This window comes from Motacilla alba, chromosome 4 (assembly GCF_015832195.1).
Source record: "Motacilla alba alba isolate MOTALB_02 chromosome 4, Motacilla_alba_V1.0_pri, whole genome shotgun sequence".
NCBI lineage: Eukaryota > Metazoa > Chordata > Aves > Passeriformes > Motacillidae > Motacilla > Motacilla alba.
In genome coordinates, this window is record NC_052019.1 from 17,564,703 (window position 1) to 17,581,754 (window position 17,052).

General features: G+C 40.7%; 1 protein-coding gene across 10 annotated transcripts in view; it reads right to left on the reverse strand.

The window, feature by feature from the left end:
- The window catches only part of PPARGC1A (PPARG coactivator 1 alpha), a 366,794-nt gene that overhangs the window by 41,708 nt on the left and 308,034 nt on the right, over positions 1-17,052 (reverse strand). For 6 of the 10 annotated variants that reach the window (XM_038135009.1, XM_038135011.1, XM_038135007.1 and 3 more), the window contains exon 3: positions 9,462-9,566. The exons of 3 other annotated variants lie outside the window; for them this stretch is intronic. In XM_038135009.1, the coding sequence (XP_037990937.1) occupies positions 9,462-9,566 (105 nt within the window). Of the gene's footprint in view, positions 1-9,461; positions 9,567-11,924; positions 12,345-17,052 lie in introns of those variants that run through there. One more of the 10 variants, XM_038135012.1, reaches the window with a different exon arrangement.

Consider the following 17,052-nt stretch of genomic DNA (forward strand, 5'->3'; position numbering starts at 1 on the left):
GAGAAAGTCACTCATGCTTGTAATAAGGTCCTGAGCAACAACTCAGATACAGATTTTTAATTATTATTATGCACCTAAATAATATAGAGGAAGGTAGAGAGTTAAAGATCCTGGGGCCCCAGTCCGGACAAGCTCTAATACGGAGTGGGTACTGTAGAAAGAAGGAAGAAGGGGAAGGCAGGATACACCATAAGGTAGGGAAGACATTTGGGACTCTCCTGTTGCAGAGCTTTCAACGACAGTGTCAGCAATATTTCAGTCCAAACAGTCAAGCACTGCTTGCTCAGATTTATTTATTTACTTGATTTATGGTCCATGCCCACACTAATCTCTCTGTGCACTGACATAAGATTTTTCAACATTCATATACCTTTGTAAGACAGCATAGCATATCCTGGAGGAAAAAAAAGCTAGATATATTTTGCAGTGATGATTCCCACATGTAATTGATGTAAAAACTTGTTTGTCCTCTTTATCGTGACAAATATCTCTAAGAGCTGCACTTGAGTGTCACTATGGACTCTCCTTTTGCCAACAAAAAGCACTATCTTGTTGCTTTTGTTCATTCTCTATTTCAGTGTTGCATTTCCTTTAGTTTTAATTATATTGGATATGTCAGGATGTCTATAATCATCCCTACTTCTATCTTGAGATTTATGACACTAAAGAGATACAAATTTAAAGGTAAAATTGTACACAATATAGCAGAGAAGAGTTTACACAGATTTTTAAATTTCGTCCATTATGGGGAGACTAGTTTTGTACAAACGAAACACACACTCAAAAATTCCTTTTTAAGCTACAAAATAAGACACTTCTATCTGGTGCTTTTACTGTTAGAAAATTGGAATTTAATTTGACCAGGAAATTAGCATTTGTAAAGTATCAACTTCATTAAATGCTTTTTATGATGTTTTAATTTCTCAGCATGTTCAGCTTCATCAAGCCTAACACATGCCCATTGAACAGGTATGATAAACACAAGTCATGTCTCACAGGAAGAAAAGCCCTGGTTTTCCTTACAGTTGAATCATGAGTGGATGAGTACATCATTAATACATCTGGACTTCCCACCATTTTTTATTGCAATTTAACTGGATGGCAGCTATCTGGTTTGAGATGGTCAAAAGAGTTTACTCAGATACAACACAAAAACTTGTTTACAAGCCTAAAGATTCATTTTCTCTGTATATTTTACCTGTGTAGCTCTACGTTATTTTTAGGTGGCACAGCAATGTCCTTCAATGTCCTCCTTGTTTGTATGTACTAGCAGATGTGTTGACTGACACACACACCATTAGAGAGGTGGTTTAGATAGATAAAATAAACCTCAGGTACCTGTACTCTAAGTGTCCTAGGCTGAAAGCAATAAAGACTCCTTTATAATGAAGCACCAAATGAGAATGTGGACATACCACAGTAAGGAGCATTCTAGCAAGTACAGGGATAACAGCACAGAAAACAGGTGACTTTTGCCAGGCTCTTCAGAGCGCCTTCACAGTCCCACGAAAATAAAATGAAGGCCTCTCCCAGAAAGCAAGTAAGTCCTCACCTCAAAAGGCAGTGATTGAACAGTGCAACCTGGTAACCCCCTACAACCACCAAGAATACTCTTCAGGATGAGGAGATGTGTCTGAATTTTCCACTGGTTAAACACTTGGCTATATACACATTTGATAATATCCTCAGTTACATATCTCCTCGATTTTTCATTCAGTGCTAAGACTTTCTTGTTCTTTTAATCCAATTTTGTGTATGCAAATATAATTGTAAAGTAGAGATGGTGATTTTAAAACAGAAAACATTAAAAAAAAAAAACAACACCACAGAAGAGCTATCTGTTGCAGTCTCCTCTAGGGCACGCCTGCTGTTGGCTTGTTTCTAAGTTTCCTGGAACTGACTAGTCTTCACAGATCATATTAATAAAATGGGGTTGACAATAAAATTTAAAACTAATTTGCTAGTTTACATTACCATGTCCATTTCCACCAACCAGTCTGGCAGAGTTATGTAGTGCGTGCATACTGTGGTGCACACTACAGTTTCCACTGCAGTTGCCTCTCCTCTATTTACTCCTCAGTCAAGACTGAATTTATTGCTCATTCTCTGCTAGTCTTTTAAAAGTCTGCACGTCCCTGATCATGAGCCCTCCATCTGTGTGATGCAAAAGACTGCAATTTCTTTTTAGTGAGGCACTCATGTTATCCAGTCCCTTTTTCACCAGAAATGGCAAAAATCAAACCAGGCATATTTTTCTTATCCTCTTATAAGATGACACTTGGCAGTCAAGTCCAGATGCACTTACTTGCCAATGCACTACATAACATTATTAATTAGGCCCTAAGTTCCTTTAGACAGGGACTTTTTTGTTATTTGTTCACACAACCCCTCTCATAACCCTGTCCTGTTTTACCACTGGGCTTTGAGATGCTGCCACAGCACCTACAGTAAGTAATTTGGGGTACTTCTATTTAATCCTGCTGGTAACCAAAAGACAAAGAACTTAGGCCCAGATGTTCAGCTGCAGTAAATTAAGGCCTCTCCACAGGTTTTAACAGAGCTAGGCAGATTTACACTAGCTAGGGACCTGGTCCTCGGCTCTTTGTGCATTTTGATGCTCAAGCTGAGAACAGAAGCCCCTACATAGTGTGTCTGCACCACCCTGTCCCAGGACTAAAAGCAGTCCAGCCACAGGCTAGCAAGGGCTAATTCTTCTTCCTTACCAAGTGAGTTTTTCAGCTGAGCACTATGACTTAGATACTGACTTTAAAAGTGGCTCAGGCTCATCTTGCCTGCAATGTGGTACATGCTGCACTTGCATATCCTACTGGAAATACACTGACATTATTTGTCCATGTCAAGTGCATCTTCAGTTTAAAAGTTATCCCTGATGAAGTTAACACAAGTTATAACTTAAACCTGTGTGGCAGCTAGATGCACAGCCAAAACCCCACGGGATATGCCTAACCCCAAGAATAATAAGAAAATTGAAACCATTTGAATAGTAAACCAGAGACGGGACCCTGCAGATCAATGGGTTCAACACAGCCTACATTTTCCTGGCTAAGATAGCCTCCCTTTGTATTGACATATTTTTCCCTGCTCTTTCAGCACACAAATTGAGGGGGAAGAAAGAGGGGAAGGGAGCTGTAGATTGGAAAGAGCCCAAGATGAGAGTGTCCAAGCCTTGCTCAGCTGGCTGAGAGGAGCGGGTGGGACCACTCATGTTTAGGAAGCAAATAAATTCTGTTTTGTAAACATGCACGAGGATTACACACACCACCAGGGGGTAAGGAGGGGAAAGAAGGGGAGAGAGAAAGAGAAAACAGGGAGACAAGAAAGTAAACACAGTTGAACTTGACTCTACACATGAAGCAGTAGGGGAAAGAACACACCACCACAGAGTATTTTAAGTAAAAAAGAGCTAGCTACCTGCAAGTGAGCAATATTGCCAAGTCTTATTCACCTGAAGCACCAAAACACCAGAGTACAATGAGCACCACAGTGTTTACAACTCCATCTGGCCTTGCCCCATTTGATGGCAAAGAGTGCCATAAATCCAAGTGCTGGGGACACAGGGAGCATCAGACTAACTCCAGCTTGGCTTCCCTTGGATTAGAACAGCACAAACCAAGCATCACCTGGCAAAGCCGATGGAGTTAAACAAGGACAGATTAAGTGTAAGTGAGAAGGAAATCAGGCCCTTTACTTCTGCCCCTCCTTCCCTGAGAAAAACTAAATACATTCCTTTTTCTTCAGACGCATCAATAGCAATAGCCTAAGCTGCCCTAATCGGGTTTCACCATTGGCAATGAGGAAATGTTTATTTCCATTAGGCTGAGTCTATAAAATCTTCCTTTCATTCCTGCGCTTCTACCATTTCCAAACAGCAAAGCCTGACAATTTAGTCTCTGACGAGCAAGCTTAATACCGAGACGTTTGGGGGAAAAAAAAAAAATCCATACAAAGAAAGCTCTTAAGACAAGATAGGCTGAGCGTTTGCACCACAAATGGTTTGTTTCAGCTATCTCTTTGCCTCCTGTAGGACGGAAATCAGACAGCTTACTGGCTTAGCTTGTTAGGCCAGGTTAAAGGGATGCAACGCTGAAAGGCTCTTACAGAAGCTTACCCTTGGACTAAAAATAGCAGGCACTAGAGAATTATCTTAAATACTACCAAACTTGTTCTGCACTGTGAATGCAGATAACTGTAATATGTTTCCATTTTTGGTAGTTTTAGAGCTTTTTTAAGTTATGCTCGCTTTAGCTGACTATTTAATTAGTTTCTGATTCTATTTGCTACTTTTTCTCTCAGAGATATAGCCTGAGGGGTACTTTGCCTATGAATCCTTTGTATTTAGCAGTGTTGCTATTGTTAACATCTAATGAGCTGTTGGATTTGCCAAACACCCAGTATAGGTACAAACGCTTCTTTGAAATATAAAAGTTTAACACATAGCAAATAGCAAATCAAAAGATACTCTAACGCAGCATCCTCACTCTCTCATTGCGTGTCTCATCAAAAGAGAATAAAAATAAAAATCTCCTTTATTACATTTAATTCTGAAATTCAAAAATGCGTATTTGAGTGAGACAATTTTAGCTCCTTGTCCGTGACTTTAGAAGAAAACTAAATGATTTTTAGTACCATAAGAAGACTTGTGCATATGACTAAAGCCCCACAGTCTGACATGGATCCCCGCCAGCTGAACTGTGGAGTTAGCAGTATTTTCTTTGGAGTAAAACTGCAAGATCCTACAATTTTTAATGAAGCCATCTCATCTTTAAAACACATAAATTGATATTTTGGTGGTTTTTTTAGGCTACAAGCAGTTTCTCTTTAAGCTCTGTTAAGCAGGATACCCATCCATCTGCTCCTCAACGAAAACCATGACAAGATATCAAAAAAAAAGAAACTCCAAAGCAAAGCACAAATGTTCTCTGTCCTTACATACATCTCACTCGTGCTACAGCCAGTCTGAAAGACATCACCACAGAAACCAGTCATGCGGTGTAACACCCCTGCTGCTGCTGTTGCCTCAACTTTGCACTTCTGCAGATAACACCATTGTGGGTACTCGCTGTACGAGCTCTGATCAGAACATCACAGCATTGAAGCAGCAAGAGCCTCTGCACACTGATTCCTGCCCACTGCGTTCCACATGATGCCCCCAGTACTACGCCAGTCTTGGCATCCAGATGACTGCTGTAACAGGAGCACGAAATGGAAACTGATTCAGACACACATTTTAGTATGTTTTCCAGTACTTCTTCTCTCCCTTGCAGCTCTTTAGTATGAGTCATTTTTAACATAATTTTAAAATCTCAGCTTGAGTGAGGCCAACTTCTAGATAGAAAGTCCAGGCAAGGTCAGGCTAAAAGCCATCCATGCAGCTGAACAGAAGTGTCTTCCCTTACTGGGCAGACATCACATCCGACTGCCTTGGAGCTGGTAGAGCCTGTCCCCTCAGGCAAAATTTTTCTTTGACTTTTATTTTCAGGGTGAGGAATGTTTTTACTTTTAAATAGTGGTGGTATTCACAGATTCCCTCACCAGATATACACCCTGTGTCTTTATAAGCTCACACATAGTGGCATAACCCAGACACATGTCTTGCAAATGCCATTAAAACCCTCCATATGTCTGCATTTGGGAAGCAAGTTTTTTTTTAAAGTAAGGAGTTAAGTTCACAGCCTCTCTGTCAAATAAACAACATATCTGTTGTCACCTGGCTGCTGAGCAACTCCCGTCTTTGAAAGTATGTAATTAGTGATTTTAGATATCTATCTCTCAGCCTTTCCATCCGCTGTCATGCAGCAAAAATCATGCTCCATCTTCATTATGATGATTAACACTACTATCCATCTCCTGCAATTTGAATTTTTAAGTGCTATTCTAGCACTACCAAGGAAACACCCCCATTACACTGAATGATCTCCAGTCACATATCAAGGGAAAGTATCTGCAGAAAGTACTCACAGTTCAAACAGACAAGATCAAGAAAGGAGGATTATAATGCTTGCTTTATAGAAGGGGATTTGATGCTCACGGATTAGTCAGCTTCTCCAGGCCAGAGTGTCTGTAGGCTGCAGTCGTGGTGGGAGAGCAGGGCTCCAACGAGCAACACCACCACCCCCTTCCAAGCAGGGGACATTTCACCAACACCAACATTGCACACATTCCCTGTCCCTAAGTACTTTCAGCTGAACTTCTAGTGGTCAGAAGACTGAAAAAATGGTTTTCAAGAGTGTTGCAGTCTCAGCCTACAGCTAAGAAGAAGCTCATTTTGTGCATTCACGGAACTTGGTGAGTTTGCCATTTTTTGTACAGAAAATGACAATATAATATTTGCTCACTTAATACTAGCACTCTAGAACGGAATTTTCCAGAGAAAGCTGACTCAGAGCAGTGAACAGACACACAGAACAAGGCTGGTGTGTAAGATATAACTCCATTATCAGAAAGACAAATGTATCTCTATGATATAGTGGATGTTATGGAGAACATCAGGGCTACAGCAAAAGAAACAAGTTTGGTCCACTGGAAAAGAACAGAGTCATGACTGAGCTCAAAAGTGAGCATGAAGGCCATTCATTTTAACATGAAAAGCCAGGTCAATCCCGTAAAATGCAGGAGGAAGAGGCCATAATAGAACAGCAACTCAGTAAGTGTTTCAGAAAAACAAAGGGCCCACAAAACATATTGCTTGAGTGGGGCTTCTCTTTGCATAACTTACTTTGAGGATATAAAAACCAGAGAACATCCAAAGCCTGGAAGGTCAGTCTTTACCTGTAGAGATAATCACAGACTTGTTTGTCCCAAGGAAAGGAGAAAGTGAACTGACGATTCAGCAGAGCTTTCATCTTGGAAGATTCCCAAATTACTATAAAGCTATGTAGGAAAATATTTTACTTTAGACTTTGGATGTCCCTTGGAAAACAAAAATAATCACAAAAGCAATCCTTGTTGATCCCCACCAGGCTGCCATGATGGCAGCTATACTGAATAAGGCTCCCAACGTGCAAAGCCTACAGGAGGCCAGAGCATGGGGTGTCTGCAATACGCCTGACAGAAAAAGAAAGAAAAAAAAAAAGCTGTTGTGTTACTGCCTTGTTTTTTACCGTATACTCTTTCCATTTTTTCCTTTGCTAGTGAAGAGACTACACTTTCTTGCTACAGTAGTAGCTCAAGATCAGGGATCTGCTACCAGGGATCTTTGGAGCCGAAGTGACAGCCTGGGATGTGGCACTCCTTTACAGACTTTTGTATGTAAGCCTGTGTCATCTACCACAGCCTGCAAAAGGTCACTATGAAGTCCATAGAAAGTCAAACAACAGTGATGAAGGAAGAAAGTTTCATTGGCACAGTATCAGGGATAAAATGCCTTCTCAAAGGCATTTGTGGGATATCAGGCAGAGTGAATTGGAATTAGGATGAGGAATTGTGCCATTAACACCAGCAACAGATTAAATGCTGATGATTTTCCTTGTGTATAAGGTGGAAGAAGACAAGTTAGATATTGTGTGTTTATTGAAGCAAGAAGGTTAGAGATAAGATATAATCTAACCAAATCATGAAATGCAATATGATAGTCAAGAGTTACCTAATCTGAATCAGTGGGTTTGTCTAATATCTCTAGGTACAGTTACCCATGATGCAAAACAATTACGGAATTTCAGAGGAGAACACCAGGTGAAGAGGCCCTGATCCTTTATCAGTTGAGTATCTTTAAAAACCGGAAAGGACACCTGCACATATCCAAAGCATTCCAGCAGCAGGAGGAAGACATCTCCAGGAATTTTGGAGTGTACAAATTGGGCACCAGGAATTGCATTTTCTTTGCACATAAACATTTAACATTTAAATATTTGCGACGTTTCCATTCCAAGTCTATGCTACGTTTCCATTCCAAGTCACTCCTTTGCTATTGAAAAAAAGCATGCAATTATACTACAGTACTGTCTGTGAAGTGCAGAAGTTTTTATGAAATCTGTTTTTCTCTTTATAGGTCATTCACAGTCAACTTTTAAGAGTTGACTCTCTAGGGACAATAGTGGTTAAGATGAATGTGGACTATCTCCAAATCCCTAAAAACTTTGATTTTCACAAATATTTTAATTTTTTTTAATTTACTTTTTTTATTTGGAATACAGCAGCATTGCTGAGGGGGATTCTAAAGAAATAACAGTACATTATGAGCCTGGATCAGAAATGACTAGAGAATATAATGGAGTTCTGCACAATACATTTGAGGGATGTCTTTGTAAGAGTTCTTTTAAAGACGAATTTTGGGGAGGAACTGGGAAAACCTAGCCACTCTGCTGAAAGGGATAGAAGGGCAATGAATTCTACTGAAGGATCTCATCTTTTGCTGACTCAGAGAAGACACATTTGTCATTCAAAGACAAATTAGAAAAGGGCATGGATAGTGCTACATAGATGCTTCGTCTCAGTTATCAGCCACGTACAGGCAGCTTCCAACACATCTACCTCCAAGTGCATCTGAAAAAAAAGCAATCTCTTCTGGTGGATGTGGACAGAACGCCTTTGTCAAAACATGAGTTTGAGCAAATACGGCAAAGCGGTTTAGCACAGGGAGGATTTGTCCCTGCAGAAATTGACACAAATTCCTTTAGGACAGAGGCAGCCACACCAACCACATAGCTGGGATTGCCAGCAGACAGAATTAGGGAAACTGGAAGGTAACATTGTGGCCTAATGTAAACTCTTAAATCTGCTGTAAACACAGCAGTAACATTGGCACACAATAAACTGGTATCTGTCACTGCACTCCCAGAAGCAGGTATAGGGAAGGACAAGACACATGGGTGAATTTTTGTCATCTCTATGAATTTGGTTTGAGGAAAAATCCAAGCTGACAGAAACTGTGGCAAACAGGTAGCATTCTAGTGATGGAGGGTAGCTGGAGTGATCATGCAGGAGAGAACAGTGGGAGAGAAGTGGAAGGGTCCGGTTTGAAGTTCCTGCTGTGCGCATAGTGCAACTTGGAGTAGCAGCCCTGAGAAGGCAGCATTCCTGGATGTTTCAAGCTGTGGGAAAGACCCACAAAAACAACTTTTTAGGAAGATTCTGACATGCATTTTCTTTAAGAACATACATCCATCATTTTCAAAGACATGGTTTAGGAAATAGGAACAATTACCTACTTAAGTTTAGGGCATATCTCTTTCCTTCTTTAGCTGTGGGCTTAAAAATCAAAGCTTCACAAGTCTAATCTTGTGAGAGATCCTACAAGGGAAAAACCTCTGCACATCATGGGGCTGCCCATAACAAGCCCTCTTGGGTCTAGATGGAGTCCAGAGAGGCAGCTTAAGTACATCTGGACAGTATTCACAGAGCTGCACACACCAGGAGCAGATCTGTAAAGTGATGCTGATTGTCCAGCAGAGAATTAGCCCCCTGTGGTCTATTTCCTCTGATCATACTGGACTTGAACTCACCAATGTGGACACCCTGACATGATTCCAGTTGCAGTGGAGCGCAGATTCCTGGAAATCATTTGTGTCTGTACAGGACATAGCCAAATAGTCCTTCCCAGCACAGTTCTGAAAACACAATACAGAGATGCTAACTAACGCTGCAGGAACCGCTTTGGTACAATACAGCCATCTTCAGCCAGAGCTCATAGCCCAGTAGGATCCCATCTCACTCTTCCAGATCTACTCCAGTATCCCTTCATAACTTTCTCTGTGTGTCTGTGTTCCTCTGAGAGAGAGATTTGCTCCGTCTCAGAAGAGAGCCCAAGAGGAACATTAATATTGAGTAAAAGCTGATAAATTCCCCCACAGCAGCCATCAGCACTATGCAGAGGCATACATATGGCCTTGCAAGAGCTCGCCCTGATCTGGCTGAAGGGCACTGTATCAGAGCTAACACACCCTCTCTGACCAGTTACAAAGGGACCAGAGCATCTTCCAAATGACAGCATTTCTTAGCTTCCTAGTCTTCTGTGGGGTTTTGTCCAGTTGAGTTTTCAACATTTTTTAAATTTAATTTTCTTCTTCATCTCAGGTTTGGAGACTAATAAGTCTCCATGTTGGGATATACTACTTAAGGCAGCTTCTCCTTGGGTTTGGTAGTTCCATGTCACAATGGCACAACTGCAGCTCTGACCTGTGTTGTTTCCTGGACTAGGCAAGCTCAGCAGGCTGTAGCTGCCTCCAGCTGCCTGGGAGGAAGAGGAGTCTAGTTAAAGAGCAGTGTTTACAGACCTCCAAAGGAAAAGTAAGTTGGGTTTTATCTTCACTCACAAACCCCAAGGACCAGCTGTTTTCTTCTCTCACTACCTTTGCTCCTTCCAAGGACTTCAAAGTGCACACCATAAAACTGGGATGGGCTGGTCACTAGTATATACAGACTCTCCCCCTACTACAGGGTTTTTAGGCATTATCACAAAACAAGTAAATAAACACAGTGTTTAATAACTGAAGGGAAAAAAAAAATAAAAGGAGTATGCCCCAGCATCACAACCAAGGAACTTCCCATGTCAGCTACTAAAAGGCCACATGGAAATACTGAAATGAACTTTAATTCACGGGAAGAGATTTTCAGGAGGGTTAGGTATCCAGTGACAATGTTTAAAAAGTAAATGCACAAAGAAGTAATATGCCTCCAGAACTGTAACAAAAAGATTGCACAGAAAGTTATGCATTATGGATGATTTAGCAATATCATAGATAGCAAAGGCTCCAGCAAAAAGAGTGAAATCATCCCTATCTTTCCATTTGTCTGCAGAATTTTAACAAGGGGCTCCTGGGAGCTCTTGGGGGTTCCTCCATGGCTCAACAGACAAATTAACTCATCAAAGGGAAGGTAGGGATGATTAACTAACAAGAGCCCCCTCCAGCCCATCACTAGTACATGGTTATTTCACCCAGATGGTGTTCACCTACCTGAAACTGGTAATGACAGTCTCAGATCGGATTTACAGAAAAACATAGATAATAAGGTGCCGCCAGAGTGACATGATAGGAGTTATTGGTCTGTGATGCTCCAGACTGCGCCAGAGGCAGCAGAGCTGTTTTGTAATGCTAGTCTCTGTTTTGTAACATTATCCTCTTCACCCAAGAGATTTCCTGCTGCAAATGGGAGACTTGGTCTTCAGAGAAGCTTTTGACCTGACCCTTCCTATAGGAGAGTAGGATCAACAGCAAAGAAAATGACAAGATGTGGCAACACTCCCATCACACACAAGCAGAAGCACTTTGACACCCTTTCACTGGAAATGGATTAATGTTTCTGTAGTGCTAAGGAAAAAAATCCACAAGTTTTTTTTGGCTATTTCCCAGATGCAATTGACGTGACAATTGCCAATGTTTTGCCTGATGTCTTCATACTAATGTGAAGAGTGATTGTTCAGCTTTTAAGGACAGTCAATACAGCCAAGAAAATCCACACCAGTCCTGGTGAGAGAAAAAACAGCAAAGCAAACACAAAGCCAGAAAAAGAATTTCAAAAATGCATGCGTTTCCCCCAGACAAGTAAAAATAAAAGCCTATTGCTCCTTTGTGTATGCCAGGAGGGTCAAATGCCTAACAGGGCACTTCCAAGCAGAGGTCAAGAAGCATGCACTTATGTTTTGTTTATGAAAATAATTGCATATGCATCCATTTCAACCAGACAACTTTACAGCTCCACTAGTCCAACAATAAGCCTGTGAAAATGGACGAGCTTGGTACCTGTGGAAACTAAGATTAGCCCAAGAAGTAGGTTTCCTTATATGAAAATTTGTCATCTAAACCAAGGCCAGACTGTAAACCTTTGACTGCCACCCATCTTCCTCTGAAAACTAGAATTTGGCAATAACAGGCTTCTAGCATATATAGAGGCATGTCTCAAAGACATTCCATAGTTGCTTAGGACTATGGGCTAAGATTTTCAAAATGGGATCAGAAACTCCTTACCAGTACAAATAAAGTAATTTCAAGGAGCGAAGAAGCTGCAGAAGAAGAACACAGCAATACTTCCTCAGCTTCTTGTTCCATGTAGTTTCTGAACAGGCTGGGTTGGGCCAAATGGCCTCGAGATCCCTTCCCACTTAATCCACTCTGATTCTGCAAAGCCCTCCCCTTCTGTAAGTTCATTCTTGATCCTTTACCACCCACACTGTCACCTGCACTACCTGGCTGCCTATGCCTCACCCAGACGCCCTCTTGAAGTGGATACCAAAAGACCGAAGATCCTGTTTGCTCAGTCTCAACACACAGGGCCTGGTAGAGTGGAGAACATCAGAACATCACTGCTAGATCTACCTAGCCAAGAGATATATATTTACAAGCAAAAAAACCAAACAAACAAAAAAACCAAAAACAAAAACAACAACAACAAAAAAACAAAACAAAAAAAAAAAAACAAAAACAAAACAAAAAACCCAAAAAACAGCCCCTAATACTAGAAGACTTCTAAAACTCTAAAACTCTTGTAATACCTCCTTTTCACTTCTGGTCACTGACTGCTCCATGGAAATGTGCAAACCTGGAGCATTCTCACCAAAGCAAAAATTCCAATGAGATGTCTCACTTCCATAACATTTATTACCTAAGGTCTCCGATGCCCTTCCTGAGTCATTATGTAACTGCTTATACAGCAATATGGAAGAAGAAAAACTGGATTTTTGCAAAGGTTTTGGAGTACTTTGAGAAAGAATTTTTTGTCCTCCAGGAGAAACTACCATTCCAGGAGAAAACTCCCATTGTTTCTTTTAGCAGCTTATGTGGAAGTTCCTCTGACCAAACCAATCCTCCAGATAACCATTATCACCACCTCCCTGACAAGAGGCGAGAATTTTTTTACCCAATTTCTCTATTTTTATTCAAATGTATCTCCTGTAGGAGAGATCTGCAGTCCCTCACCCCGTTTGATGGCAGCCCCGCCAAATCCTGATAAGATTTTGTATCACTGAGCCTCCAAGGAGCAGCTATGGCAGCAGCCAGAAGTAGAAGTTCTCCCTGCCCATTTGACACCTCCAGCCCCATAATATGCCCAGAAAGGATGATCCTCCTAAACTTTATGTGGCAAGCTGGATGGCTGCGAGCCGTTCAGGCAACTCAAACCTGTCATAAATCAACAAGGCAACAACACTTGCCAGAGGCTGCCACCGTGGCTCCTCACAGAAAATACTCTTCTTCTGATTATCGTCTTAGTGATTAGAAGTACCCATTATGGACCAGCACCCCATTGTGTTACTCACAGTAAAGCACAAAAGCACAGATGTGTGTGAGGAAATGGAAGTATTATTCTAGTGCATCACACGGCTCACGCTTCATGACAACACCAAAATCTCAATAGGTTCTGGGTTTGTGCTTTCATAAACAAAACCCAGTGATTACTGCATGTGGTAAAAAGCAAACTCCAATCATGGCCCTTCAGACTCATCACCGCCACAAAGTGCTAATTAATTTCTCAATCATTACGAAGCAAGACTGTTGCTCCGTTGTGTCAGAATGGAAAACTCAGCCAGAGCAACCAGCTATGCATTGCAAAGGGGATGATTTCCACCGAGACCCAAACCCAGCCTCCACGGCTGAGTGTGCCTGCACACACAGTCAGAGCTCCATGCCTGCCAAGGCTGCAGCCCACCATTACAAAGGCACTAGGATCCTGTATGCACCTGCACAAAGCTACCAAAATAAAAATAAGACACTGCAGAAAAAGAGGCCTATAAAGCTGGCAGGCGGCACTCCTCCAGAAAGGCTGCAAATTTCCAATGTGTCTGAGGATTACCCACAGTAGTACAAAAAAAGTTACAAATACGTAAGTTTTCACCCATAAACTCTTCTTTGTATTTTTTTCCCTGTTCAGGGGAAAAAAAACCAGTTCATCATGATTCAATATCAAAACTTTCTCCCTGCAACATGCAATATGCTTTGTGCAATTTCCTTCTCCTGACCTACACATGCACAATAGGTTAGCGGCACTAAGGAAAAAGAATTCCTAAATGAAGACTTGTGATAATTTTATCCTTCTGTAATGGCATGGGCCAGAGTTAATGTTAAGTGGGATGGGGCAGCAGGGAAAGAGCACACCAGGGTTAAGATGGACCGTTTAGTAGCAATTAGCAATGATGCACTGAGCAAAAATAGCAACAATAAAAAAAAAAAAAAAAAGAAGTTACACTAGCAACAAAACCATTAATGGAAATAAATTTAATTTATCCAGTTAGCATTTGTCTGTGAAAGGCAAACTTTCTGTCACTGTTGGTAACCCAAGGGGGAATTAAAATAACAGAAAAATCTTATCAGAAATATTTACTTCCCACTAGCAATCAGTCTGGGATTGTTTTTCTAACAAAAGACAGAGCTACTGTCCCACATTTTCCTGACCCTCTCTGCAGTTCCAGGGAGAAAATATTTAGTTCAACATTATTGTAAGCTAGAATATGGCTCTATTTATGTGACAAGTTGACAACATACAATTTCATGCTTGTTGAACTGATCTGTGTTATATATTCACTGTGAATATTATGAAGCTTCACCATTATAAATATGAAACAGTATACACTTATTCAAAATAACTCCAGCAGTAGCAATTTATAGCTCGGTTGTTTGTGTGCCTATGAAGTCCAAATGCCACCTTAAGAAGCTGCATCTCACTAAAACAGATGTGGAGTGTGACTGTGACCAAAGTGGATTTAAGATGACCTCTGTGAAAGGAGGCTATTACATTTTTGTTTGTATGGCAGCTGACACCAGTTCATATTTAGCTACGTAGCCAGTGGGAACACAGTGTAACACAGTGTCCTCAAGGGCTGGTTTTAACACAGGCCAAGACATCCATCTAATGACCTAATTAGCTCACTACTGTTCTGGCGAGTGCTAGTCTTCCCTCTTAGAAAAAGCACAGGTGCTCTGCAGAGCAGCAGCACAGTGAGAATCTCAAGCCATGGCTGCTCTAGGTGAAATGTCTCCTTAATGGGACCGTGAAGTGGATCAGTTACATTTTCTTGATTGCATACCTGGGGATCAGTCTTGGTGGCCACACGCATCATATAATAAACTCTCAAAGCAATTGGTTTTTTGCTCATTCCGGACTTCGTTCCTGCCTGAAGGTTTCAACCAACATGCCAGGTGGTTCTTGCATTAAAGCACTGTATTTTGTCCAAGCAGGAATGAAAAAAGGAGCAGCAGCACACCTTGGTAACACTAGATACAGAGCATTTGCATAAACTCTTTCCAATTACATAGCAGCTGGTTCAAGTAAAATAAATTCCACTTACTGCTTGAGCCTTATTAAATGTCAGCATAGCTAATCATAGATTATCGTTTACATACATCATCCCACATAGACAGGATGTTATTGTGCTGGTCTCCTATTTAGCAGATGAAGAGCCCTGAGTCAGGCCACAAACACTGGTAAAGGTAATGCATTCAAACACACACAAAATGTGACACTGCTCCATTAGGAATATAAAATTCCGGCACTTTTGTCAAGCGTCTGCTATTTTCTTTCCCTGGAAATGAGGTCTTCTCCTAGTTTCACAAGTAGGCTTTATGATACATTGTTACCTTTTATCATCCTTATAAAGTTTCCTAACCCAAATCTGCATCTTTTGCCTTATATGTTTATTGTTGTATTAAACCTATGACCTTGTCTGTTTCACTACTAAATCTATCCCATAACCACATACTGTACATTCATTTCTCTAGGACCTCAGTAGCTCTTATCTGTTCACTTTTATGATCTCTTATGAACTGTTTGGAATAGCAACTTGCAGGCATGTTTGTAAAGTCATCTCAGACTGAACTCAGGCTTCCCCTTTTTTACCATACAATGATACTCTCTGCAATGAAATCCAATTTGCCATAAAAGCAGTTCATTACAGGCTGCATTTTAGAAGGACACAAGTTCCCAAATATCCAAATGCATGTCCTTATCATGTAAAACATTCAATCTGCATGAATCTGAATTTCAAAAAAGCCTACTTATTAGAGCAGGAAAGAATATGTTGATATGACTTGGTCCCGTGTTGCTTCCCAGATTCACCAGTATGCTCCACGCCTACTGCCCAGAGCTATTTTGTTCATGCCCTCCGGGGCCTCAGACAGGCTGCTATGTGGTGCACACAATCACAGTCCTTTCAAGTACTTTGATAAGCTTTATTCTGCCATTATGCCATCTAGAACATTAAACACAATGTTTAAGTTCTATGTTAAATCACGATCAGCTCCTATTAACTGTTCCAAGCTCCTCATTTTTATCAACAGTTACTTTATTAAATCCTTAATAATATAGATGGAATAGTTAGTTAATTTGTGTGTTGAGCCATGGATGTTAATTTGTAAACATAATAACATACTGCAATCATTTGCATAATAGCATTTTAATCTTTTTAGTAAAAGCTGTAATTCCCTACAAAGTACGCTGCAGTAGAAACTAAGTGACTATTGGTAATAATAAAAAAGGCCTTAAAATTCTGATCCTATTATAGTGTTGGAACATACCCAAACTGCTACCATAATCTCTGAAATGTTACTGTTCTCTGATTTAGGTGTCTGTGTCAAGAATAAAAATGAAGTATAACTGGTAGCAGTAGACTATTTCCTAAATGTAATTTAGTATTCACTAAGCACCAGCACTTTGCAAATAGCTCTGAGGCTTTCCTTCAAAGTTCAGAGCTCTAGTTATGCATATTGTGTGAGGTACACCATGCAGCTCACCTCCAGCCTCTGTTGTGCTGAATAGATGGCTATGATAAATCATGCTGATTTGGCACTGAAGGGCATCAGCCATCAAGGATTTGACTACTACGTCTTTTTTTTTTTTTTCCCTGAGATTGTATCTCCTTGAACTGCCTGCCCTGGGCTACTAGTTTTGGAGAAAATTAAAAAGTGGAAAAAATGCTATGGAAGGCTACTAAAGAAAGTCTATATAGGCTCAGTTCTCTGGAACCCATTAACACCAGTCACAAGACTGGCAAAGAAAACATTGGTGGTTGTTTAAAAGTCAGGCCAAGTCATTTTACGCAAGATCTGGTAATTCATTAATCAATCTGGCTGCAAACCTTGAATGAATAACCTGCAATGGTGAAAGAGA